Source organism: Chlorocebus sabaeus, chromosome 22 (genome assembly GCF_047675955.1).
Source record: "Chlorocebus sabaeus isolate Y175 chromosome 22, mChlSab1.0.hap1, whole genome shotgun sequence".
In the NCBI taxonomy this organism is placed as follows: Eukaryota; Metazoa; Chordata; class Mammalia; order Primates; family Cercopithecidae; genus Chlorocebus; species Chlorocebus sabaeus.
The window spans coordinates 49477167-49503444 of record NC_132925.1 but is presented as its reverse complement, the minus strand read 5'-3'; the positions used below and the strand labels follow the sequence as shown (position 1 = coordinate 49503444).

Genomic DNA, 26278 nt, shown 5'->3' with positions numbered 1-26278 from the left:
AAAACGGTTAAAGAATGGCATATACAGTCAATATGCACTATTGTAAATACTGTATATAAAAAATACAAATGGGAAAAAAGAAAACATACCAGAATAATAAGTGATTGTAATGGGGACATAGGATTAAAAGTAGTTTTAGTTTTCTCTGAAATCCAGATTTTTCTCTAAGTGTGGCATCATGCATTCATAATTTCAAAAAATAATACAATGTATAAATAGGAAGTAAACAAGTCATTGGCATGGATCTGCCTCTGGGGAAGCAAAAGAGCAGGACAGGCCAAGCATGACATTTATGCCAACCCAGGATGGCTTTACCTGCACAAAAAGTGTAGCTGAGTATCTGATCATTCTCTGCAGCCGCAAATTGCTTGGATGTGGTGGAGGGTCCTGGTTCAAGCCCAAGGTTAAGATCTTCTTACTGAATTGGAACAAACACATGAATATAATGAGCACTGCCAGCTTCAGAAACAAGGGTGAAAAGTATAACATCTGGAGTTGCCAGGCTTTCATGCCAGGAAGGTGTGTAAAGATGGGCAAGTGACTCCATCGAAGTTTCCTTGAAGGCAAAGCCCATTTCTTACCCTTTGGCTGTACACAGGCCTCAGCACAGGGCGCACAACACTGTCATGGAGGGACTGACTACACATGCAGAGCCAGCTTCACAGGTGAGCAACCTATGCAACTAGAAAGGACTGGCACTTAAAAGAGCCCTATGCTTAGTTTAATGCTCTGCTATTAGTGTCTTTATTCTTAATAATTTTTGAACAGGGGACATGCATTTTCATTTTGTACCAGGCCCTGCATCTACGTAGCCCATGCTGTATGTCTGGATGGATAAAAGCGCCTCATCTCATTCTCCCTCTGAGTCATTGTACTTCCCATAAATCAAAGGGCTAATTTAACCCCAATGGCCAGTCCACAGTTAAAAAGCAGTTGTGGATTTGAGCACAGACACAAAGAACGAACCCGAGTTTCTATCTCTGCTCCACAACTTTTGCTATCTGTGACATGATTCCTCACCTTTGACACAGGATGTTAATCCCTACCTCACAGGGTAACTTCAGAATAAATGAGCTATTCTAGAGAAAACAGCCAGTGACTAGCACATGATAGGTGTCAATAACTAGCTCCTCTTTCTCTAGCAATAACAAACATTAGAAATCCTTAATGAAACAAAAGTCACTGAGATGCATTAAGTGCCAGAGTTGGCCCCTTCCTTGCCCTCCTCCTCACCCACTGCCCCATCACCAGAAGTCTGAGTGAGTGCAGGTCTACTTTCGCCATTTCATTAGAACAGCATCTTCTCCATTCCACCAGCGGGCAGGATACCACTTAATGGACCGTACCTTAAAGCGTCTATCAGCTCATACACTTTCTGCACTTCCACTCGAAGGTCACTGGCATGTTCCAGACTGTAGGTTGTCTCCCCAGCACTAAGGAGAAACCACAGAGACATGTGACCTAAGTTTCATAGTGCAGACTGGACAGCATAGTGTAGAAGGACACTAAAGGTGTAAGGCCTCACAAAGGCAGGTAATTCTCTAAAGGTGGCATTTCAGACTTTTGGATATAATGCAGTGTCCATCTCTTGGAATGATGAATCAAGTGGATGTGACGTTTCGATTTGCAGACACAATAGGGACAGACTCAGGTTGACGCCTCCAAGGACTAGCCCTTATGGTCATCACCAAAACAAATACGGCTGAATTTACTCTGGCCTACTTTCTCTAAACAATTCCACTGCATCTAACAAGATGTAAGAAGTGGTTTACTAAATCAGTTGGTTACATTAAAAGCAGAAAACTACTTGGCTTTTCTTGTTCAAAAGTACCCAAGGAGGTTCGAGACCAGCCTGGCCAACACAATGAAACCCCGTCTCTACTAAAAATACAAAAATTAGCCAGGCATCATAGTGGGTGCCTATAATCCCAGCTACTCAGGAGGCTGAGGCAGGAGAATCGCTTGAACCAGGAGGAGGAGGTTGCAGTGAACCAAGGTCGCACACTGCATTCCAGCCTAGGCGACAGAACAAAACTTGGTCTCAAGAAAAAAAAAAATATATATATATATATATACACACACACACACACACACACACACATATATACATGGTTTTGTTTTAAACAAGGCACATCTACAGCTACATGCATTGCTTTAAATGTGGCAGAGAGGCAACACAGGTTTAAGACAAAGTCAGAAAACTCTGAAATTAATAACCCTGGATACCATAATTAATTGTTTTCCTATAGGTTGGGAAAACACTGCTGGGATCTGACTCTAGTAGTTAGCACTTCAACTTCTAAGTCACAAACACTAAGCTTCAGAAAAAGCCATGCCCTTAAACAGGGATCAACAAATTTTTTTCCATAAGGAGTCAAATCATAAATGTTTTCAGCTTTGCAGGCCACACAGTCTCTGTTGTTGCTATTCAACTCTGTCGTGGTGGTGCAAAAGCAGCTACAAACAGTAATCAAACATGGGCATGGCTGTGTTCCAATAAAACTTTATGCAAACAGGTGGCAATAACTAGTATTGGTAAGGCTAAAAAGAAAGTGAAACCCTCATACACTGCTAGTGGGAATGCAAAATAGTGCAGTCATTCTAGAAAACGATTTAGCAACTCCTCTATGGAATGTTACTCTATGGTAATACATAGTTAGCATAAAACCCAGCAATTCCACTCCTAGGTACCTACCCGAGAGAAATGAAAACATGTCTACACAAAAACCATAAAAACTTGTACACAAATATTACAGGAGCATTATTTATAACAGCCAAAAGTGGAAAAATACCAAATGTTCAACAATTGATGGATCAACGAAATGTGACAAGTATCCACACAACGCATTCATACAGATGCAATGAAGTACTGATATATGCAACAACATGGATGAATCTTAAAAACATTACACTTTGTGAAAGAAGCCAGAGAAGAGAGATTTTATATTTATGATTCTATTTATATGAAATGTCAAAAACAAACAAATCCATAGAGACGGGAAATAGATTAGTGGTGTCCAGGGAAATGGGGAAAGGGCAGTGGCTGCTAATGTATGGGGTTTCCTATTGGGGTGATGAAAATGTTTAGAATGGAGACAGTGGTAATGTTCGCATAATTTTGTGAATACACTAAAAACCACCGAACTGTACACTTTATTTTATTTATTTATTTTTTTTGAGACACAGTCTCGCTCTGTCGCCCAGGCTGGAGTGCAGTGGCCAGATCTTGGCTTACCGCAAGCTCCGCCTCCCGGGTTCACGCCCTTCTCCAGCCTCAGCCTCCTGAATAACTGGGACTACAGGCGCTGCCACCACGCCCGGCTATTTTGTATTTTTTAGTAGAGACGGGGTTTCACCGTGTTGGCCAGGATGGTCTTGATCTCCTGACCTTGTGATCCGCCCGTCTCGGCCTCCCAAAGTGCTGGGATTACAGGATTGAGCCACCGCGCCCGGCCTGAACTGTACACTTTAAAAGGGTAAAGTTTATGGTGTATGAACTACATCTCGATTTTAAAAAAGAAGCAGATGTTGGCCGGGGGCGGTGGCTCACGCCTGTAATCCCAGCACTTTGGGAAGCTGAGGTGGGTGGATCATGAGGTCAAGAGATCAAGACCATCCTGGCCAACATGGTGAAACCCCGTCTCTACTAAAAATATAAAAAAATTAGCAGGGCATGTTGGCGTGCACCTGTAATCCCAGCTACTCGGGAGGCTGAGGCAGGGGCACTGCTTGAATCCAGGAGGTGGAGGTTGCAGTGAGCCGAGATTGTGCCACTGCACTCCAGCCTGGGCGACAGAGCAAGCCTCCATCCCTCCCCCTGCCAAAAAAAAATATATATATATATATATATTAGCTGGGCGTGGTGGTGTGTGCCTGTAGTCCCAGCTACTTGAGAGACTGAGGCAGGAGAATCACTTGAACCCGGGAGGTGGAGGTCGCAGTGAGCCGAGATCACGTCACTGCACTCCAGCTTGTCAACAGTGAGACTCTGTCTCAAAAACAAAAAGAAAGCAGATGTCAGGATACATTTGGCCCATGGGCTGCAGTCTGCCCGCCCCTGCTCTAATGGACATGCCTACTTTAAGCCCTGACACCTCAATGTGACAGTCAAGTGGCATCTACCCAGGCATGAGCATGAGACCCACTGCCCTTCCTCTGCTCTGTCCAGATGCTGCACTCAGCAGCAGTACCTATTGTCTGAGGCCCTTCCCAAACCTGCTCAGTCAGAATAGCCAAGGTCAACTGAATGTGGCTGTCTTTTTACAAGCTCATGTGACGGTAACATATACCCCACTAAAAGACAGACATGAAGGTGATTCTCTTCATAACAGCCAAAAGTGGAAAAAAACCAACTTTAGCTGGTCTCAAAAAAAAAAGCACAGTTGAAGTTAAGATTTTCATTTTTGGCTACTGGAGAACTCACCTAAGATGCCAGAAAACAGTCACCACTGGATTAGAAAAACATAGATGAATAGCTTACTTTAATGATGCTGCCATCCTGATGTATTCTGGAGCTTTCTGGTCAACTTTCTCCATGCAAAGTCGTAATTTCTAAGAACAAAAACAAAGCGGTAAGTGGTATGCTCAAGATACAGAAAAGCCTACCCAGAAGCTAGGCTCCATCAATGGAGATATATAAATGTTCACTTTTCCAACATATTAATTGTTGTTATCAATTTCCTGATTTACAGACCTACTTTCCAAGCAGAAAATTTTGTAGGAAGGAAAGAAAGTGAGAATGGAGCTTCTGACCAGATGTTTTTTTTTTTTTTTGAGGAGTTTTGTTCTGTCACCCAAGCTGGAGTACAATGGCGTAATCTCCGCTCACTGCAACCTCTGCCTCCTGGACTCAAGCGATTCTCATGCCTCGGCCTCCTGAGTAGCTGGAATTACAGGTGCACCACCACCACGCCCGGCTAATTTTTATATTTTTAGTAGAGACAAGGTTTTGCCATGTTGGCCAGGCTGGTCTCGAACTCCTGGCCTCAAGTGATGTGCCCACCTTGGCCTCCCAAAGTGCTGGGATTATAAGAGTGAGCCACCACACCCAGCCAGATGTTTTTGAGAGGAGTAAGGCTTCCAGGGCACAAGCCGAGGTGTCTACCAAGACAAAAAGGAATTAGCTGCTACTTTCTTTCTCTGCCAAGTGATGCCAGGCAACAATAGGAAACCAGCACAAGGCATTGCCAGGGCTCACTTCAAAAGAGGAAGTGGCACAAGCACAGTGGGTATTGACAGAAATGAGATACCAGGTCATGAACTCCACACAAAGGATGGAGAATGGCTACATCTGCAACCCAACATGGGGCTTGCTTAACACCATTTCTAGTAGCCTGAGTATTTACATGGGGATTCCAGAAACACTGCCATTATGACCTGCAGAACTGCTAACAATGACTATTCAGTGGTCATCAGACAAAAATATATCTTCCTCTGTTCAGAATGTTGCACAAGCTGCTTCCTCTGCCTGGGCTGATCTCTTCCCTGCATCTCTTACTGCCTGCCCACCCAGTCCACCTGGCTAGTCCTCCTCAGCTCACAGGTCTCACCCGGCCATTAAGGGACCAAGCCAGTCTCACTCCCAGATAGTCTTTGCACACTATTTCCTCTCAGAGTATGCATCTAGTAGGGGGGCTATGGGATCACTCATAGTAATGACAGCTGAGGCATTTGGATAAACTTAGAAGGGGACACTCAGTAAACTGGTAAAGTCTGAAAACTTGTAGAACTTTCTAAAACTTGGAAAGTCTAACACTCCCAAGTGAGTTTCCCGGGATTCTTCTGGCCCACTGTTTATGAACATCTCTAGCTTCTGCTCTCCCCACCGAACCTGTCTACACCACGTGGCAACTGCCCTTCCTCCTCTTGCCTCTGGGCCACCAAAGCCTCCACCCTCCTGCTTTCAAGTAGCCAAGGAAGGCCACTTGAAACAAGTTTGCTGCAACACACCCAGGATGACTCTGACTCACACAGGGCCCTAGCTGGGAAATCATAACATGGGCCTTTAACAGGAACTACAAATAATTCAAACAAACAACTTCCCAAAGCATTCTCCAGAATCTGCAGGAGTGTACATAACAAACAGCCAAAATCTGCCTAAGAAATTAGACCCAAGACCAGACAGCGCGAATCACCTCGTAGAGCTTCACGATGTCGGGTGTGTGCTCCTTCTCATCAATCTGCTGCTCTCTCTTGAGCAGCGTGTCCTTGCAGTGTGTACAGCAGCGGATCCGGTCATCGTCCTTCTCATCCAGGACCGAGCTGACACTGCTCATGCTGCTGATGCTGCCTCGGCGGGAGCCATGGACACTGTTGGGTGACTGGCTGGGGCTGGTGTGGGTGCTCAGGGACTCCTTGCTGGCACTGGTGAGCTTGTCTGTAACCACAACACCAACAGGCAGCAATGACCCCCACAGCATCCAATTACCATACCCACGACCTCAAGGCGGCAGTCCACAGGTGTTTGATTTAGAGAGTAACAAGATCAGGCTCCAGCTGTGGGCAAGTACTGCCCCTCTGCCTTCCTGGTGTCAGACTATGGTGGGAAAGGACTCCACTGCTGCCCCTCCAAATCCAAACAGCCTTGCCTTTCCACCTGCCACTCTCTTCCATTTGCCTTGTGCCTCCAACACAACAAACATTCTCCCAGGAGACTTTCCTCCACAGCCTTCTCCCTATTCCCAAACATGTGGCTCCTATCCTCTCTGAATGGCAGGTCCTCCAGGAAAGCCTTTTCCAATTCCCTGAGGCAAAAACTATCTATCCTTCCCATCAGTTCCCACCACATTGCCCATTTTGGAGCACTTTCCACTCTTCTCCCTGTGTACAGTTACATGTACACCCCAGAGCTGCCTTAGGAACCTATGATTCTTTGTGGGTACAAACTGTGTCTTACTCACACTTGTACCCTTAACATATCCAGCAGGGCCACCCCACAGCAGCTGCCCAGTAAATGCTGGCTAAAGAGCTCAAGAGAAGAAGGATGAATAGTGTCCCAAAAAGGCTGCTTATAGTCTTATGTACATGAGACAGGGAGTTGGTCTCAGGGAGGAAGTATCAAGGTAAAGTGACCTGGTATATGTGAGAGTTGGACAGAAGCAGCATCTGTTTTTGTCCCCACATTATCCAAACACCCCATGGCCAACAGCATGCACAGTCAGCAGAACTCTCTAGTGTAAATTTATCCCAAACTTCCCAGAAGCCAATGAGATCATCTTCAGCAACTTCTACTCAGCTTGGTTGCAAAGTCCTGGAGGATCGGGTTCCACCTAAACTTTGTCCTCCACACACCCCCAACTATTCTATTTGCTCCTCTATTAACCTACCCTGGGCTTTCCAGAATTCCATGCCTTTGCTCCTGCTGTTCATTCTACCTAAAATGTCCTTTCTCCATCTCTTTTGCAATCCTACTCATCTTTTAAGGCTCTTTTCGAACATCACCTCCCAGCCCTAAGCATCCATGCTCTCACTGTCCCCTGAACCCACAGCACTCAGCATCTCTCATATTATATTAGTCTTTTCTATATGACAGTGAGTTGTGTGTGACTTATCCCACAGGAAGGGACTAGCCCACTGTTTATATTCAAGACCCTCTTCTCAAAATCACACTTGCCACTTCCAAGCAGAGCAGACAAAGAGTTGGTCAGCCTCTCCTGAGTGCCTGACACAATCTCTTTCATTGTACATCTCTCTTTAGAAAGCAATTATTTATTTGTGAGTTTATGTCCCCTGCTAGATGCTAGACTCCTTGGGAGAATGAACAATGCCTTATAGGCTTATAGGCCAGAAATGGGCAAAAGATGACCTGTGAGCCAAGTCCAGCCTGCAGGCTGTTTCTATATGGCTCTCAAACTAAGTATAATTTTCACATTGTTATTTTATTTATTTATTTATTTTGAGACGGGAGTCTCACTCGGTCACCCAGGATGGAGTGCAGTGGCTCAATCTCAGCTCACTGCAGCCTCCGCCTCCCAGGTTCAAGCAATTCTCCTGCTTCAGCCTCCTGAGTAGGTGGGACTACAGGCACATGCCACCATACCAGGCTAATTTTTGTATTTTTATAGAGACAGGATTTCAACATGTTGGCCAGGCTGGTCTCGAACTCCTGACCTCAAATGATTCACCTGCCTCGGCCTCCCAGAGTGCTGTGATTACAGGCGTGAGCCACTGTGCCCAGTCTAGTGGTCACATTTTTAAAAGGTTGTTTAAAGAAAGAAAAAATGTCACAGCAACCATATGTGGCCCACAAAACTTAAATTTATCTATATCTGATCCTTACAAAGTTTGCCAATCCCTGTTATAGACCACTGTATCCGCCCCTAGCATAGTACCTAGCCTGTAGTGGGTTTCACAGAATCAGCAACTTAATGAATGAAGATTCCCATGAGCCATTAATGAACAAAAAGGTTCCACGGTCCCAGTGGTGATTAGCAAATAAGCTAGACCCAAAAGAAGATGAGGGTCCAGGGCCCCACCTCCAAGTCACCTACTTGCCAAGGGAAGGCTGATGAGTTCCATACACTTCTTGCACATAATAGACCCACAGAGGCGGCAGTGGTGGCGGCGGTTCCGGATGCTGAACTTATTCCCACAGTCTGGACAGAAGGGGACATCCTGGTCGTTGACCCAAGGCACTACAGACTTTTCTATTGCTTTGGGAAGAGCAAACCAACAAGAAAGCAGGCCATTTTTAAAGAGAGCTTTGGTCAGGGAAAAAAGATAATAAGATGAATGTGAACAAAGTTTTAAAGTTACCTCGAATCTTTGCAGATTCAGTATTTGTTCTGTCAAACGCAGTGAGCTGACCGGGAGAAAATATTGCCAAATGAAATTAACCAGGTGATGTATACATGCTCCACATTTTCCAATACATCAAGCAGGAAATTAGCACATTTGGATTTCTCAAGTCTCATCTGTCATCCCCAACTCCACAAAATCACAAAAGCAATTTCACATGGGACAGGGTATTAGTTTTGCATCTAGAACCTACCTCCCTTCCTATGACCCACTTCTAATCTCTTTATTGTCAGTTACCCATTTTAGCAATAATCAGGGGTAGGCAAGGATGGGTAGGGGCAGTGACTGAAAGCAATGGAAAACTCTCCATTCTCCACAGTGCTCCTGGACCCTAAAACTGGCCACATATTTCTGCCTTACAAAGTACACATAAAGAACTGTACTTGTGGTTGCTACTATGCCCAGCACACAATCCAGGTTACACACAACAAGCACATCCAGGATCAAAATACACCCGTGAGACCTGGTCACCACTTCTTTGTTTGCCATCACACACTACACCTCACTGGGTGATTGTGCCTGGGACACCCAAAAGAAGAATCTGAAGGAAGAAAGGTTTTCTGGCACCTGAGTGGGATTCATAGGTGGGAAAAGGGAAGCTAAGCATGTGGCAAATTTGTCAGCCTGGGCCATTCTCTTAAGGAACGCTGGCCCAGGCTAGAACTGTCCACCACACCCTCTGCACCTCTCTAGAGAAGGCGTTTCTCTGCCACCATGAGCTGTATATGATATACACAACACATGTGATAGAAATGTGATTATTTTTTCCCAGCAAATGTGTATTTGCAGAAAAAAATGTTTTAAGACAACAAAATTTACCTTCTCTAACCTGATTATTAATTTATTGACTTCCACAACATAGTGGTCAATTCTCGCAGCTCGGTGTTTTTTGAAGTCGGAAAGATGGCTTCTCACAGCACCTAGAGGGAAGGAAGGTAGGGAGACAAATGACTTATAGTTTCTCTGAGGGAGCCTCTCTACCTTGCCACTTATCCCAATGAATTTCAAAAGCAGGCTGGTCAACATAGCGAGACCCCGTCTCTCTCCAAAAAATAAAAAAATTAAAATAGCCAGGCATGGGCATGTACACCTATAATCCCAGCTCCTTGGGAGGCCAAGGCGGGAAGATGGCTTGAGCTCAGGAGCTGGAGGCTTCAGTGAGTTATGATCCCACCACTGTACTCCAGCTTGGGTGACAGAGTGAGACCAATCTCAGAAAGAAAAAAAAAAATTTCAAAAGCAAGTAAAAACTCTAGGATTTTAGAGTCATACCAAAAATTTAAAAACCAGGAAAGCAAATGGAAGAAAATCTGCTGAATTGTTAACCGTGACCTTCGGAAGCCACCAAGTACCATATGAGAGACCTGAGAGTACAGTAGATAAAGAGCATGGACTCTGGAGTTAGTCTGTGCTCAAGTTTCAATTCTGCCACATACTGTGTAACCCTGGACAAATTACTTAACATCTCTGTAACTTTAAGAGTACTCAATTATCAAATGGAATAATAACAGTATGTACTTCACAGAGTTGTTACGATGATTAAATAAGTTAAAATTTGTAAAGTCTTAACTGACTCTCATGCCAATGTTAAATAAACAGGGTGGTAACATTATGGGCGATTTAAAAATTTTTGAATTATCTTACTGTTTTATAATTTATAAATTTGATACAATATGGTTTTTCCTCAGGATAAAGACAATTCTCAAAATGGCCAAAAAAATGTAAATGCTAATAGATTCCCTTGTGGAAGCTAGTTAAGCTGATACCTTCCTCAGTCCAGCAGTCAAAACCCAGGACAAATGTCTGCAACACAAAAAGTTTACTGTCTGAGTAACCTGAAATATCCCCTGCTCAGTCTCACCTGTTCCAGAAACATATTGCCCTCAACCCTCCTGGCACTCAATGTATGTCTCCTTCCCAATGATCACCTATTCACTTATAGACTGTAGTGTAACAGAATTTGTCACATGCCATGCTTTTAAAAAAAAAAATTAATTGCCAAATAAAAATTGCATATATTCACCATGTACAACATGTGTTGAAATATTTATACATTGGGAAATGGCTAAACTAGCTAATTACCATATGCATTACCTCATATACTTATCACTTTTTGTGGTGACAACACAAAGTCTACTCTCACTGACTTCCAAGAATACAAGATATTTTCATTAACTATAATCAGGCCAGGTGCAGTGGCTCATGTCTGTAATCCCAGCACTTTGGAAGGCCGAGGCAGGTGGATCATTTGAGGCCAGGAGTTCCAGACCAGTCTGACCAACATGGTGAAACCCTGTCTCTACCAAAAATACAAAAATTAGCTGGGCATGGTGGTGCACACCTGTAGTCCCAGCTACTCAGGTTGCTGAGGCACGAGAATTGAACCCAGAGGCAAAGGTTGCAGTGAGCCAAGATCACAGCAGCACACTCCAGCCTCAGTGACAGAGGAAAACTCCCTCTCAGAAAAACAAACAAAAAACTATAAATCACCACCTTGTACAACAGATCTCTCGACTTATTCCTCCTGACTGAAATTTTGTATCCTTCAATCAGCATCTCCACGTTATACTCTTTCTATTTACTTATTTTTGAGACAGAGTCTCACCCTGTCATCCTGGTTGGAGTGCAGTGGCAAAATCTCTTGGCTCAAGAGAGATTTTAATCTCAACCTCCCAGGTTCAAGCGATTCTCATGCCTCAGCCTCCCAAGTAACTTGGATTACACACATGTGCCACCATGCCTGGCTAATTTTTGTATTTTTAGTAGAGACAGAGTTTCACCACATTGGCCAAACTGGTCTCAAACTCCTGGCCTCATGTGATCTATCTGCCTTGGCCTCCCAAAGTGCTGGGATTACAGGTGAGCCACTGCACCTGGCCACACATGCTATACTTTTAACCATCCACATGTCTTTTCTACCCTAATCATACTCTAACATCTAATTAAACTTTAGTTTAGATTTCTTAGGGGTGACCATAACTATTAACTGCTAAAATTTGCCATTCATTTAACATACAATTTGTAACTTCAGTTACTGCAACTGGCAACTTCATCAGAAAATCCCTAGTAATCTCACATTGGCAATCATGAAACAAGGTATCACAAACAAGCTGTCATAAATAAATATTAACTTAAAAAATTTGCCATTCACTTGACCTTCTACAATTTGTGACTGTCTTCAGTTGCTGCAACTGGCAACTTAATCAGAAAATCACCCCAGTAATCTCACATGGGCAATCATGAAACAAAGCTAATAAGAATTCATGTATCCAAAATTTCTCCTTTGTGTTTTGGATTGGCTTTCATATGTATCTCATAATTACATATGTATAGTATTATTCTTTTTTTTTTTTTGAGACAGAGTCTCACTCTGTCACCCAGGCTGGAGGGCAGTGGTGCAATCTTGGCCCACTGCAACCTCCGCCTCCCGGATTCAAGCAATTCTCCTGCCTCAGCCTCCTGAGTACCTGGGATTACAGGCATGTGCCACCATGCCTGGCTAAATTTTTTGTATTTTTAGTAGATACAGGGTGTCACCATATTGGCCAGGCTGGTCTTGAACTCCTGACCTTGTGATCCACCAGCCTCAACCTCCCAAAGTGCTGGGGAATTACAGGCGTGAGCCACCACGCCAGGCTGTATAGTATTATTTTTAAAGCAATTTTCTCCGTTCTCCAATACAGTAGCAAATAGCCACAAGTGGACATAGAACACTTAAAATGTAGTTAGTGTGTGGTACAGAAGTGACTTTTAATTTTATTTCATTTTAATCTATTTAAACTAAGTAGCCCATGACTGGTGGCTACTAAATGGACAGCACAGTTGTAGGACTTTCCTTATTCAAAGAGACATCTTCTATAACGGCACTAAAAAGATACAGTAGATAAGCCTGGGTGAATTTCGCTTTCCTTCTTAGAGCTCCAGTTTCCTCATCTATAAATGGGAAAAAGGATCATTACTTCATAAGGCTTTTCTGAAAGGTGAACAAGATCAAAAACATGAAAATTTAATAAATCACAAGGGAATAATTAATAAATAAAGGAATAATTACCCATTTCATGGACAGAAAATATTTTATTATATTAATGACTGTTATCATTAGATGGTTAAAGGATATGTAGGCAAGTATAGTAGCTCACGCCTGTAATCCCATCACTCTGGGAGGCTGAGATGGGTGGGTCACTTGAGCCCAGGAGTTCGAGACCAGCCTGGGCAAAAAAGGACCCTGTTTCTACAAAAAATACAAAAATTAGCGAGGTGTGATGGTGTGCACCAGTAGCCTCAGCTACTGAGGAGGATCACTTGAGCCTGGAATGCAGTGAGCCATGATGGAGCCCTGGACTCCAGCCTGGGCGACACAGTGAGTCTCTGTCTCAAAAAAAAAAACACAAAAAAACAAAAACACAGATATGTAAGATTAGATAGTTCAACTAAGTGTGTGTGGCATGATAAATAGGTTTATTGAGATATAATTCACATACATACACCATTTAAAGCAAATTCAGTGGTTTTTAGGATTTTAAGAGTTGTACAATCATCACAATAAATTTTAGAGAATTTTTATCATCCCAGAAACATGAAAGTAGGTAGATGGTACTATAATTATTCAAAAAAGTAAGCTGCATAACCCAGTGCCTGTCACTGGGCAGGTAATGTCCTATGTGAGAGGAAAGATTCGTTAATGGACTCTGTGCCTGGGCTGACGTCCGAGAGATATGGATTCATACCCCACTTCTGCAGTTTACTCACTGTTTGTCCCTGGGCAGGTTCTCATGAGGTGCAGTGAAGATCTAATGAGACCACGGGTATAAAGCATTTAATGTAATGCCTAACACAAAGTGGATGCTCAGCTGGTTCTCTTCCATTTTCTCCCCCCAACAAAGGCATAAGGTCCATTAGAAGCTTAGACCATTATGGTTTACTGATGCCTCCTCAACTTTTAAAACTTTACCTAGAACATAGCAGATGCTCAATAACCACTTGCTGAATGAATAAATGAATTTTCTTACCAAGCTCCTGGGGTTCCCACATGTAAGGATCAACCCCTCCATAGCTGAAAGACTCATATCCTTGGGTCCCTGATTCTGCTCGATCATCCCCTTCTCGTTTCAACAACCTGTCCTTTGCTTTCTTAGCCTTCTGGACAAGACCTTGAAAAATGGAACAAATAATACAAATGAACCATGAAGAACGCCCAGTAAAGAGTCAAAAGAAATCTCAAAAAACAAGAGTTAACAAAATAATTATCATTTGTTTAAAAATGCACCAGAAATATTCAGATCCCAAGTAAAATGCAGGAACAAGCACACAAACACTATACTACAAATACCACAGAGCAAGACACTGGTTAGTCAGTATTAGCATTAAATTGGTTTAGGTGGCCGAAATATGGGCTAAATTACTGCTCATTGCCAAACTTAAGAGCACAATTAAATAAAAGTGCTAAAATCAAATTTGATGAGGAAAACAGGGTGATGGAAGTGTTTTCTTCTTTATCTTAATTGGAGTGGTGGTTAAGTGGGTATATACATTTTTTAAAACTTTTTGAATTGGGCCAGGCACAGTGGCTCACACCTGTAATCCCACAAGGGAGGCAATTACTTGAGTCCAGGAATTCAAGCCAGCTTGGGCAACATGACAAAACCCCATCTCTACTAAAAATACAAAAAACTAGCTGGCTGTGGTGGCATGCACCTGTAGTCCCAGCTACTTGGGAGGCTGAGGTGGGAGAATCACCTGAGCCCAGGAGGTTGAGGCTGCAGTGAGCTGAGATTGTGCCACTGCACTCCAGCCTGGGCAACCAGAATGAGATCCTGTCTCAAAAAAATAAAATAAAATAAAATAAAATAAAAGTGTACACTTAAAAACTATACCTCAATTAAAATAAAGTTTTTTAAAAACCAAGTTCTATAGTACTAATTAATTTACCCCAGAAACTCATGAGTAAATTCTTCTCATTTACCTCCAGGATGGGATTCAGCTAAACCTCCATCCCTGGACTGGTGTTCCCCATAGGCTTAACTGGACACAGAGTTCTTCCTTCCCCACTACTGCCCACGCACTTATTGAATGCATGTGAGAATATTTGCAAAAAGCTTCAAGAAACAGATATAACATCTACAACATAACACAAACAGAACCAGATTTGGTAAGAAGAGAAAATGAACATTTCCTATATTTAGACCTTGTATGTACCAGGCATAATGCAAAGTGCTTGCAAATACATCATGCCAGTTCATGCTCACAATGTTATAAGGCAGGTGACAGCCCTACTTACAAATGATGAAACGACATCAAAGACGGGGAAGAACTTGCTTCACCCAAGATCACAGAGCTTACAGGTAACAGCAGGGCTGGAAGTAGACACCTCATGTGTCTGAAATGAGAGCTCCAGCTCTCCCCAGCTAGTGCTGATTCACAAACTATGCCTCTGCAGAACATGGGTTCTGCCACCTGTGCTGGTGAAGAGAACCACCTGTTAAACTGAACAATCGGCTGGCGGGGGCAAAAAAAGAATTCTCAGTTCTAAGTCGCTCTCGCTCTCTCATGAATGTTCTTTAATCTTGGATGAATGCTACCCCTTTCTTCTACCAGAATCTAGTAGAAAATACCAGACTGAATATAAAATGATATCATTATTTTTACCTTTTATTTATTTATTTTTTAGAGACAGGGTCTCGCTCTGTCACCCAGGCTGGAGTACAGTGGCACAACCATAGCTCACTGCAGCCTTGATCTCCTGGGCTCAAGCAATCCTCTTGCCTCAGTCTCCCAAGTAGCTGGGGATTACAGGTGTGCACCACCATAACTAGGTAATTTAAAAAAAAATTTTTTTTTTGTAGAGATATTGCCTAGGCTCGCAGGCAGAGGGTGAGATTGATAAGAATACACTTGTCTTCTTTTAATACAGTCAAGCCAATAAGCAAACTTCCTGATTATTGGTCACTGTAGGACAGCTTTGTCCAAACTGGAAAAATACCAAAACAAAAGGACATCCTTTAAAATGCACTAAAGTAGTCTTTTTTTTTTTAAGACAGAGTTGCACTCTTGTCACCCAAGCTGGAATGCAATGGCAGCTATCTCAGCTCACTGCAACCTCTGACTCCCAGGGGTTCAAGGGATGCTCCTGCCTCAGTCTCCCAAGCAGCTGGGATTACAGGCATGTGCCAACACACCCAGCTAATTTTTGTATTTTTTTTAGTAGAGACGGGGTTTCACCACGTTGGCCAGGCTGGTCTCAAACTCCTGGCCTCAGGTGATCCACCCACCTCAGCCTCCCAAAGTGCTGGGATTAAAGGCATGAGCCACTGTCCCTGGTCTAAAGTAGTCTTTTCTAGTAACAGGGGAGAGGAAACTGCCTGATGTGAACAAAGGGTCTAGCAAACAGGAATGTGAGTTAGCAAATAACAATTCATTTTTGCAAACAAGACTAGAGTATCAGGTTAAACAGGCAATCTATACCATTAACCACATTAGGAGACAGCAAAACTACCTGGCAATCTTCCCAGAATGGACATAGCCCTTCCACGGGAGGTCAATTAAGAATAATCCCATATATTTTTAAAAACAATAACAAAGCAAGAAGCTACAGTCAATTTTCAGCTATCTTTTCTTCTACTTACTGAAAATGGGCTAAACTGGAGCTGAACCAGGACTGGGTCTCGAATCCACAAACTTTTTACTAATGACTAGTCTATCTTTTCTTTTTTGAACTGCCCCCAAAAACTAGTACTAAGGTTCACTCTTTTGGCTTTAATTTTTCACTTGCCTAAAACTAACCATGTCATAACATTTCTAAGAATCAAAAGACCAAATGGAGAGGTAATCTGCTTTCTAATGGGCTTTTCAAAAAAACCTTTCACGTCAATCCTTAAAACTTTACTTTCCTGATTCTGAAATGCAGAAAACTGCAACATAATCAAGAATTCCTTTCTAACTAAAGATATGATCATTAGTAGTACTAGAGGTAGAGATGTGGGGGGTAGGGCCGGGTGGGAGATAAAGGGAAAAACCAAGAGGATCTTTTCTTTCTTTTTTTTGAGACAGTTTCACTCTGTTGCTCAGGCTAGAATGTGACAGCCTTGATCTCGCAAGCTGAAGCGATCCTCCCACCTCAGCCTCCTGGGTAATTGGGACTACCAGTGTGTGCTACTATGACTGGCTAATTTTTTAAAATAATTTTTTTGTAGAGGTGGTCTCGCTATGTTGCCCAGTCTGGTCTCCTGGGCTCAAGCAATCCTCCTGCCTTGGCCTCCCAAAGTACTAGAATTACAGGCGTGAGCCACAGCACCTGGCTGAAGTAACTGTATTTTGTTTTTTGTTTTTGAGTCAGTTTCACTCTGCTGCCCAGGCTGGAGTGCAGTGGCATAATCATGGCTCACTGCAGCTTCAACCTTCTGGGCTCAAGGGATCCTTCTGCTTCAGCCTCCCAAGTGGCTAGGACTACAAGTGCATGTCATCATACCCAGCTAACTAAAAAAAAATTTTTTTTTCTTTTTTTTTTTTTGGTGCAGACAGGATCTATGTTGCCCAGGCTGTTCTCAAACTCCTAAGCTGAAGGGATCCTCCCGCCATGGCCTCCCAAAGTGCTGGGATTACAGGTGTGAGTCACTATGCCCAGCCAAGGATCCTTTCAAATTTCTTTCACAAGGCACAAAATTTCCATTCTATTTAGTATTCCTTAAATAGATTCCCATATCTGTATTCTCTAAATAACCTTAAACACTCTTCCTCTTAAAAAAGGGTCAGTGAAGGAATCGGGGAACATTCTCTAACCTCTCTACCCACTGGCATCACCAGTTTTAGCAATGGCATTGTATATGACTTAGTTCAGCTGACACCAAGACTGGAAGCTAGTTGAAAATGATGGAGGCTCTTCCTTTGGTTGTCCAAAGGAAACTTACATAATCAGGTTTTTCAGTTTTGTTTTTGCTTCATTTCCTCCAGGAAGCTGCAATGCACGCTGTGATTGAAACACGGGGCCTCTCACCCTGTGATGTCACATGCAAACGGCAGCACTGGACATAGAGATGACAGAAGACCTACATTCCAGGCCTAGCTCTGCAATTCCTGTGTGACCATGGATAAGTAACTCAACATCTCTTGAGCCTCACTTCACTTACTATCTATAAAATGAGACCAATCACCTTCTTGCAGAGTTGTTAGGAGAGTCAGATGAAATAATAATGTCTGTGAAAGAAACTCTAAAAACTATAAAGCACAGCATTTTTTTCCCCTCCTAATAGTTTTGGCTCTGCTCTACAGCCTCTACAGCCAGAAGCCACCTCATCCACCATAGCCCTCAGGATTTCAGAAATGTTTGCCTTTGTTGTTTTTGGATAGAAGTTGCAACTGTTTATGCTTTTAGAAACTCTTTTTTACTGAACAGAAAAGTGAGATAGAGTGGGACTCTAGGGACAAATATGTGATTACAAAGTGCATATGAGTCACCTGTCAGAATGCCAAAGCACACTTAGAAATAACATGGTCATTCCTTTCTTTCCCTCCCAATAAAGACTGTGAACACAGCATCCAGAACTTTTTAATCTCACGGCCTTCAGAAATGCTGCCAGCTGTGAGTAGCAAGTTAGCTGAAAACTACAAAAATAAGTTCCAGAGGAGCAGCATCTTTGTTGTGTGTGTGTGTGTGTGTGTGTGTGTGTGTGTGTGTGTGAGAGAAAGGGTCTCTATGTTGCCCAGGCAACAGTGGCACGATCATCACTCACTACAGCCTTGACCTCCCTGGGCTCAAGCGATCCTCCTACCTCAGTCTCCTGAGTAGCTGGGGCAACAGGCGTGCACCATCACATCTGGCTAGTTTTTTTAAAATTTTTTTGTGAGGTGGGTTTCGCGATGTTGCCCAGGCTGGTCTTGAACTCCTGAGCTCAAGTGATCCACCCACACTGGCCTCCCAAAGTGCTGGGAATAGAAGTATAAGCCACTGTGCCCGCCCAGAGGAGAAGCATCTTATCTGGAGGTTAGAATTTGATGTCCAGGAAATACAATAAACACATGTATAGTCAAAAAGACCTTTGAAAAATTATTTCCACAACTCTCTCAGATCTGAGCTCTTGGAAGCTCAAAAACCAAGGTTTTCAGATTGTTTTTCAACTACGACCTTCCTTTTTCTGGGCTACAGAGGGCAAGATACCAGTTGGGGAAGGAAGGATGGTGGGTAGGCTTAAATTTGTGACAGGTAAAATGGGTGCATAATGTGCCTCCATCATCATAGCAAAGGAAGAAATTCCTCTCCAAATTCTATTAGGCTAGTAGTTAGAGAATAGTCAAGCCGGATCACAGCAATTACATTTACTAGATTCAAAGTCAAACTGTGTTTCACTGAGTGGCTTTAGATAAGTTATCTAATCTCTTTGTGTCTGGTGCAAAATGTGGCTCACAGCCACACAATTATTGTGAGGATTAAATGAAATAAATAAACAGGGAGACTCTGAAAATGCCTGGCACATGACAAACACTAGTCATTTGTTTGCTACTACTATTATCATATTCCCGTGGCAACACTGAAGCTGATGAGAACTATCCCGTGAGTTAAAGCTCTCAATGAGAGCAGGGTATAGGCAAGGTCCTATATAGTATATATATGACCCAGCAAGGTCCTTGCCTCTTACTTTTAATTTGCCCTTTGACATCACGGTCTTCGCCCGAGTGTTCTTCCTCATAATGTGAGTGAAGCTGATAGAAAGACTGCAGATCCTTCAGGCACAGAGGGCAGAGGAAGCCCTCCCTCACTTCCCCTGGGTCATCCAGAGAAGCCATGGCGGTGCCGCTCTCAACCCTAGGAAGGCAGGGATCTCATGCCAAGAGTCAGCTTGATTCCTCCCAAGGAACCATAGTTCCCACAGCATTAGCTTAAGCAGCACACAGATGGTGAGGAAGTAGCTTCATGGCCCTGGATGAGGTTTCCTCTCTGGAGTAGGAGGAGCCTAAGAAAGAAAAGAAGAAGGGAAAAAAGCCAATCCAGGCAAACTGGTAGCAATTGAGTATTTTCTTCATTCTTTTCACAGTTCAACAGGGTACTTAATGTTTGTTCAGTGCAAGTTTGAGAAAACAAACTCTTTCTCAAATCCTTAGACCAAGCAAGCTGCAAAACCTAACACGTGAAAACATCACTGGACAACAACAACTCAATTAAGTGGGAAACATAGATTCTTGAAATAAGCAAATAATACCTTGGCAATTCTCTTACATTCATTCCAAATGACCCAACTTCGTAATTCATATGCCACTTTAGCCACTGGGGGAATGTCTGAAGTACTCATCAACAAGCAGAAGTTTTTACTTGACGCTGTTTACCTTGATTGTTTATTCAACCACATATATTAAGTTCTTGATACTTGTGAGACACCTGTGTTAGAAATGCAAAGATGAAGACATAGTATCTCCCATAAAAACATTTAAAAAAACCAAAATTCCTAACATCAGTTAAAGAGAAACATTAGAAACCTACTAGTCAAAAAGAAAAAATTTATTTTATATTTGTGGAGCACTTATCTCTAATGGGCTTACTAGATTTTTTTTTTTTTTTAAGAGACAGGATCTTGCTCTGTCACCTAGTGAGCTATAATTGCTCACAACAGCCTCGACTTTCGGATTCAAGTGATCCTCCTGCCTCAGCCTCCCAAGAAGCTGAGACTACAGGAGTGTGCCATGACACCCAGCTAGTTTTTAAATTATTTATAGAAACAGGTTCTTTCTGTGTTTCCCAGGCAGGTCTCTAACTCCTGGCCTCAAGCAATCCTCCTGCCTGAGCCTCCCAAACTGCTGAGATTACAGGTGTGAGCCACTGCACCCTGATAGATCTTATAAGCCAGTAAGTGACAGTTAAGTAGCAAACCTGATGTTCTCACTGCTTCAAAAATAAAAGGCTGGCCAGGCATGGTGGCTCATGCCTGTAATCCCAGCACTTTGGGAGGCCAAGGCAGGCGGATCACCTGAGGTCAGGGGTTCAAGACCAGCCTGGCCAACATGGTGAAATCCCATCTCTACTAAAAATGCAAAAATTAGCCAGTAGGCACCTGCAATCCTAGCTAGTGGGGGGACTGAGGCAGGAGAATTGCTTGAACCCAGGAGGCAGAAGTTGCAGTGAGCTGACAGCATGCCATTGCACTCCAGCCTGGGCAACAAGAGCGAAACTCTGTCTCAAAAAAGTAAGTAAGTAAATAAATAAATAAAAGGCTTTGGTGTCTAAACATTTCAGGGCTTAATAAGTTACATTCTCTGTCTTACTGGCCCGTGGCAAAGTCACTTCCAATGTCACCTCATCAAGACTCTCAGTCACAAGAGAAACTGAGACAAAACCATTCCACAAAAGCAGAGAAATTTCTCCCCAAGAACCTGGGGCTACAAGCCACAGTATATAGTGAGGGGGTATGTGTGACCCTCAGCTTTGGATGGACTGTAGAAGACCACTGAGGAGGGACTGCCTGGTCCTCAAAGCTGAAGGGTGGCAGCAACTCAGAAAATAAACAAATGAGACACCAGCACCCTATTTTCCCCCTCTAGTTAAGAAACCCAGTGACTTCATGCATTTTCCACTGAAATATAGTAGCCCTAGGTCTGGCCTCTTCCCTCCCCAGCCAGTGGTTCATCTGATGCTGTGACAGCGCCCTTTCTTCCCATGCACTCACCCCAAACGACCACAAATCAAACACAAAGCCCACCACATCCATGCCACAAAACCACCCTTCACGCCTCAGTCCAAACCCAAACCTCACTTCCTCAAAGAAATGCCTCTTACTCAGAGCATCAGAATGGACTTCTCCTTCACAGCACTCATCTCAATTTATAACCGCAGGTACATACGTGAAGTGACCAAGTAAGACTGAAAAATCTCGGAAGGCACAAACTCTATATGTTTTCCCCTTCGCCGTCTCCCCAGGGTTTAGCACAGTACCTGGCACACACAATGAAGAAGCACAATAAAGCTCCATGAAAGAACGAACAAATGAATGAACTCCAAAATCATATAACTAAGCATACACCATAAAGAAACCACTGAATCGGACCCCACAACCGTAACTGAACACATACGCAAGCCCCTCGCACTCTTAAATCACGTAAAAAGTAAAAAACAAAAACAAAAACAAAAAACCTACATGTTCTGCAACCGTACATCCAGCACGAATGTCACCCCGCCACATGCCGCATCGACATATCCCACAGCCGCACTAAACCCGCCCTCACGACCGCACACAACCACAACCCACGTAACTAATACGATTATACACATGTCGCATGACCACACACAACACGAACGACTCAACTCCGTGGAGCAGACATGACAAAGTCACACACCGCACAGACACCACACAAAACACTCCAAACATCTCTACACGAACTCAGAACACAAACGCTTCAGCTTTACACAACCAGAGAATCAAACACAACCGCTCGGGAGACAAGCACCCACCCACTCCCCCCACAGCTGCACAACCAAACCCAAGTGTATATGCCCCGCGTAACCGCACAGGGCCCAATCATCACAAGCACACACAAGCGAAACGCACGGCCTGAAAGCCGCATCTCCCACCTCTCACGTCACACCCACCACAACCACACACGGTCCACACCCACAGGGCCCGCCCATCTCCGTTCTGGAGGAGTCGTGTCCCCGTCCCTCAGACTAGGCCTGACCCTCTGTACCCGGCCGGGCTCCTGCGGACACGCAGGCCTGTCCCGTCCTCGGGCCCGGGCCTCCACCGTCCCTCACACAGCCGCGGCCGCCATCTCCATCGGTCGCTCGGAACTCGGCAGGTGCGCCTGCGGCGGCGACGAAACCGGAAGACAGGCTAGTAGACGCCTGTCGAGCGCCGAGTCTTCGAGGCAGCGAAAAGGGCGGATGCGGATTCGAATCGTGGAGGGCGGTCCGGCGGCTTCTGCGCAGGCGCTTTCCGAAAGAGGGCGGGGACGGGGGCGGGGAGAGGAGGTGGGACTTGGTAATTTTGTGCGGTTCTCATGTCTCGGATTCCAATCTAGCAGCGCGTCAAAGCCAGCCACTGGCTCTGCACCCCATTGTACAGCTGGGAAAGCTGAGGCCGGTAGATCTTTGGCTCTTGACCAATATGCACAAAGAATAAGGCAGCCAAGGAGTCAAAGTTCCTGAGAGCTGGAGACAGAAAAAATATTCAGGGGACGTGGAGGCGATGGAAAGTCCTAGAATAGAACTACATGAGAGTGGAGACTTGGTATGAGAAGGTGTATCCTGGGGGTGTACAGCATGGCCAAACCTGTGGAAAAGATGGCATTTTCAAAAGGCAGGACGATTGATCAGCCAGGACCTACTCCGTGCCTGCGCTGTGCTGGATACCATGGGGTATAGAGAGTCAAAACCTCATCCCAGTACCGGAGACCTATTTGCTTTGTGCCCTGCACACGTTCTGGATCTTAGCAATGGCCAGGCTCCAGGAGGAAGAGCTGCAGAGAACGATGGGACGATTGGACGATCCTGGGCCTCCGTTTACATCCCTGCAGTGTTACTGGCCCTCTTTTACAGAAGTAAAATGGGGGTAATAATGATAGTCTCCGCCTCACAGGGTTGTGAAGATTGAGGTAATTGCACGGTAGGGGGGGTGTCCTGCATACTGGCTTTGCCCGTCTCACTTTCCCTGCCTCCAAAGAGTCTTCCCCACCTGGTCTCTGGACACGAGCACTGCGCCTTCATCACCTTCCATTTAAGGGCATGGGGCTCCGGATTGGGAGAGCATTGAGTTTTTGGAAGGCAATCACCAGTGAAAGGGCAGGGAACTAGGGGTCTAGAGATCTAGGTTCTAGCCCTTACTTTGTGGCTTTGAACAGGTCCTTTCTCCTTTCTTGGCCTGAGTTCTCCCATCTGTACAGAAGAAATTGGCGCCAGTGACTTAGCCTTTTCTCTCAATCTGATGGTCAGTTTTTTTTTTTTAACGTTACAATGTCGAATAATGACTTCCGTTTGTTTACTGATACAGACAAGGAAGAGGTTTCCTAACCTGACAGAAGCGAAGCAACATGCCCAACTCCCCGTGTCCATCACTAGCTTCTGCCTTAGGTCCCCAAAAGGACTTTGGGAATAAAACCACCCTCTTGAAAGTCTGAGGCCACAGAGGTCCCAGAACGAGCCACACTTACAGGCAGGACTACGTTTTGGGTCGGGCAATGAACGTTTATTAAACCATCACGATTTTTGCTTGTCATTTTATCATTTACAAAAAAAATCATATTTGGTTGGGCGCGGTGGCTCACACCTGTAATCCCAGCACTTTGGGAGGCCAAGGTGGGCAGATAACTTGAGGTCAGGAGTTCAAGACCAGCCTGGCCAACATGGTGAAACCCCATCTCTACCAAAAATATAAAACATTAGCCGGGTATGGTGTCGCATGCCTGTAATCCCAGCTACTCAGGAGGTTGAGGCAGGAGAATCGGGGGAGGCGGAGATTGCAGGGAGCTGAGATCATACCACTGCACTCCAACCTGGGGGACAAAGCGAAACTCCGCCTCAAAAAAAAAAAAAAAAGAAAAAAGAAAGAAAGAAAAGAAAAGAAAAAAGCATCATATTCATCATTTCATTTGCTCAAAAAAGCAATAGCAATGTGGCCTCACCTTGTAAGTTAATTCTGGAAATCACAATGGATTGAGCACTGCTCTTGATATTGTTAATGATAATCACAAAGACTTTCCTATATGCTTCACACTTCATCAAAAGTACTTTCTTTAATCCTTTAGGCAACTGTATGACTATTTCCAGTTTGATAATAATAATGACTAATATTTACTGACGGATTTGTACACGCCAGACACTGTTCTACGTGCTTTCCATATCTTAACTCATTTCATTCTCACACAACTCAATGATGTACAAACTGTACAAAATGTAATATTATTCCCATTTTATAGAAGGGAAGCTGAGGCACAGAGAGGTTAGGTGACTTGCCCAAGGTCACCAGCTGGTGAGCCTTGAACCCAGAGTCACCTTGCCTTGAGGCTTTCACAATCCCCACTTTTCCTTCCTCTGTGACGTGCTGATAGACTTCCTGTACCTCCTCAGCCTCCTCCAGCCACCACTCCTGTACTGGGCATAGAGAGGGGATGTAAGCCAATTAGTTCAAAACAGAAGTATGCACGTGCACACAGATGCTATGGTGTCAGAGGAGAGACCAGCAGAGTCCCCTGCAGGAATTCAGGAAAGGGTTCCCATAAGCGGGCAGCACGTGAGCATGGTCCTCGGTCCCCGGGTAGAAATGATTAGGAAGGGCCTTCCAGGCCAGGGGAACCGCATATGCAAAGGCATAGTTATGGAGAAGAACATGAGTCCTTTGAGAAACTCAGAGAGAAGTTCATTCACACATAGAGGGATAATATCAAGCCACTCCTCCTTGTTCCCAAAACTGTAGGCAGCCACTTCTAGTGAGAGAATCTTGGACACCTGGGTCTCTTCACGCTTGCCCCCTGCCTTAAGGTTCTCTATTTCTTTCTGTCTCTCTATCCCTCTATCTCACTTCTCACTTTCTTTTGGCCCCTTATTTGTCTAAGTTTATCCCAAGCAGCACAAGCCATCTTGCCCACATTAAAATCCCTGGGCAAGAAAATGAATTATGATATGGGTAACATAAACATCATTGGGGAAGGTCTGGGCACATCGTGTAACTTCCCGAAGTGCCAACTGCCCTCCAAGCTGGCCTGGCCCCAGCTCCCAGGCCTCTGCCAGCTGCTGTGGTCTGAGCCAGCGGGTTGACAGGGTTGAGGTTGGCACACCCTGTCTGCTGGCACAGGGAAATGAGGGTGATGACGGACAGCCTGGCAGAGCCTTGCCTGGAGGATGGGGGGCAGGGTGTGCTGGGCTGGGCAGTGTCCGAGGGAAGCAGGTGGCGGTTGCTGTGGCTCTATCAGGAAGGAAGCAGGGAATGAGGAAAGAAGAAAGGGAAGAGAAAACGAGGGGAGAAAGGAAGAGGAAGAGGGAGGGAAAGAATGACAAGAAAAAAGCCAAGATGGAGCGAAAGTCGACCTGGGTTTGAATCCCAGCCCTGCCACCTAAGGCCACGTGAACCCTGGGCGGGTCACTTAAATTCTCTGAGCTTTGGTTTCCTCATCTGTAAAATGAGATAATTGTAGTACCCACCTCTTAGATTGGAAGGTTAAATAGCTTAATATTTGGAAAGTGTTAGGATAGCGCCTGGCACAGGGGAAGGACTATGTAAATGTTTGTTAAATAAAGAAAATGGAAGAGCGGTGTGATTCAGATGCCTTGGCTGTTGTGTCATGCTGAGTCAGACAATAGCACGAGGGTATGAGGATCCAACCTGGTGTCATAGAAATAGCTTTGAGAGTCATGGCCTTGCCAGATGGGATGTCTACAAAAAGAACTCAGAATAGAATCACATAGCAACTGGATTCATTAAATCCAATAGTGGGTGGGGGAACAGCCTCAACAAACCTGAAAATCAGGAAACATGGAATTGACTTGGGAGATGTGAGCTTCAAAGCCAACCAA

At 44.3% G+C, this 26278-nt stretch overlaps 1 protein-coding gene across 5 annotated transcripts in view; it reads right to left on the bottom strand.

Annotated features, from left to right (window-relative positions):
• Positions 1-22579, bottom strand: part of RBSN (rabenosyn, RAB effector) — a 28968-nt gene extending 6389 nt beyond the window's left edge. The window contains exons 1-12 of one of the 5 annotated variants that reach the window (XM_007985350.3): positions 22459-22579; positions 21554-21709; positions 19986-20161; positions 19425-19739; positions 13806-13946; positions 9616-9716; positions 8755-8800; positions 8490-8651; positions 6135-6376; positions 4481-4551; positions 1347-1433; positions 316-418 (exon numbers count right to left, since the gene is read on the bottom strand). In XM_007985350.3, coding sequence (XP_007983541.1) covers positions 316-418; positions 1347-1433; positions 4481-4551; positions 6135-6376; positions 8490-8651; positions 8755-8800; positions 9616-9716; positions 13806-13946; positions 19425-19572 — 1101 coding nt within the window. In that variant the 5' untranslated portion in view covers positions 19573-19739; positions 19986-20161; positions 21554-21709; positions 22459-22579. Of the gene's footprint in view, positions 1-315; positions 419-1346; positions 1434-4480; positions 4552-6134; positions 6377-8489; positions 8652-8754; positions 8801-9615; positions 12730-13805; positions 13947-19424; positions 19740-19985; positions 20162-21553; positions 21710-22449 lie in introns of those variants that run through there. The other 4 variants (XM_038003501.2, XM_007985351.3, XM_038003502.2 and 1 more) reach the window with 4 other exon arrangements.
• Between the last annotated feature and the right edge of the window lie 3699 nt (positions 22580-26278).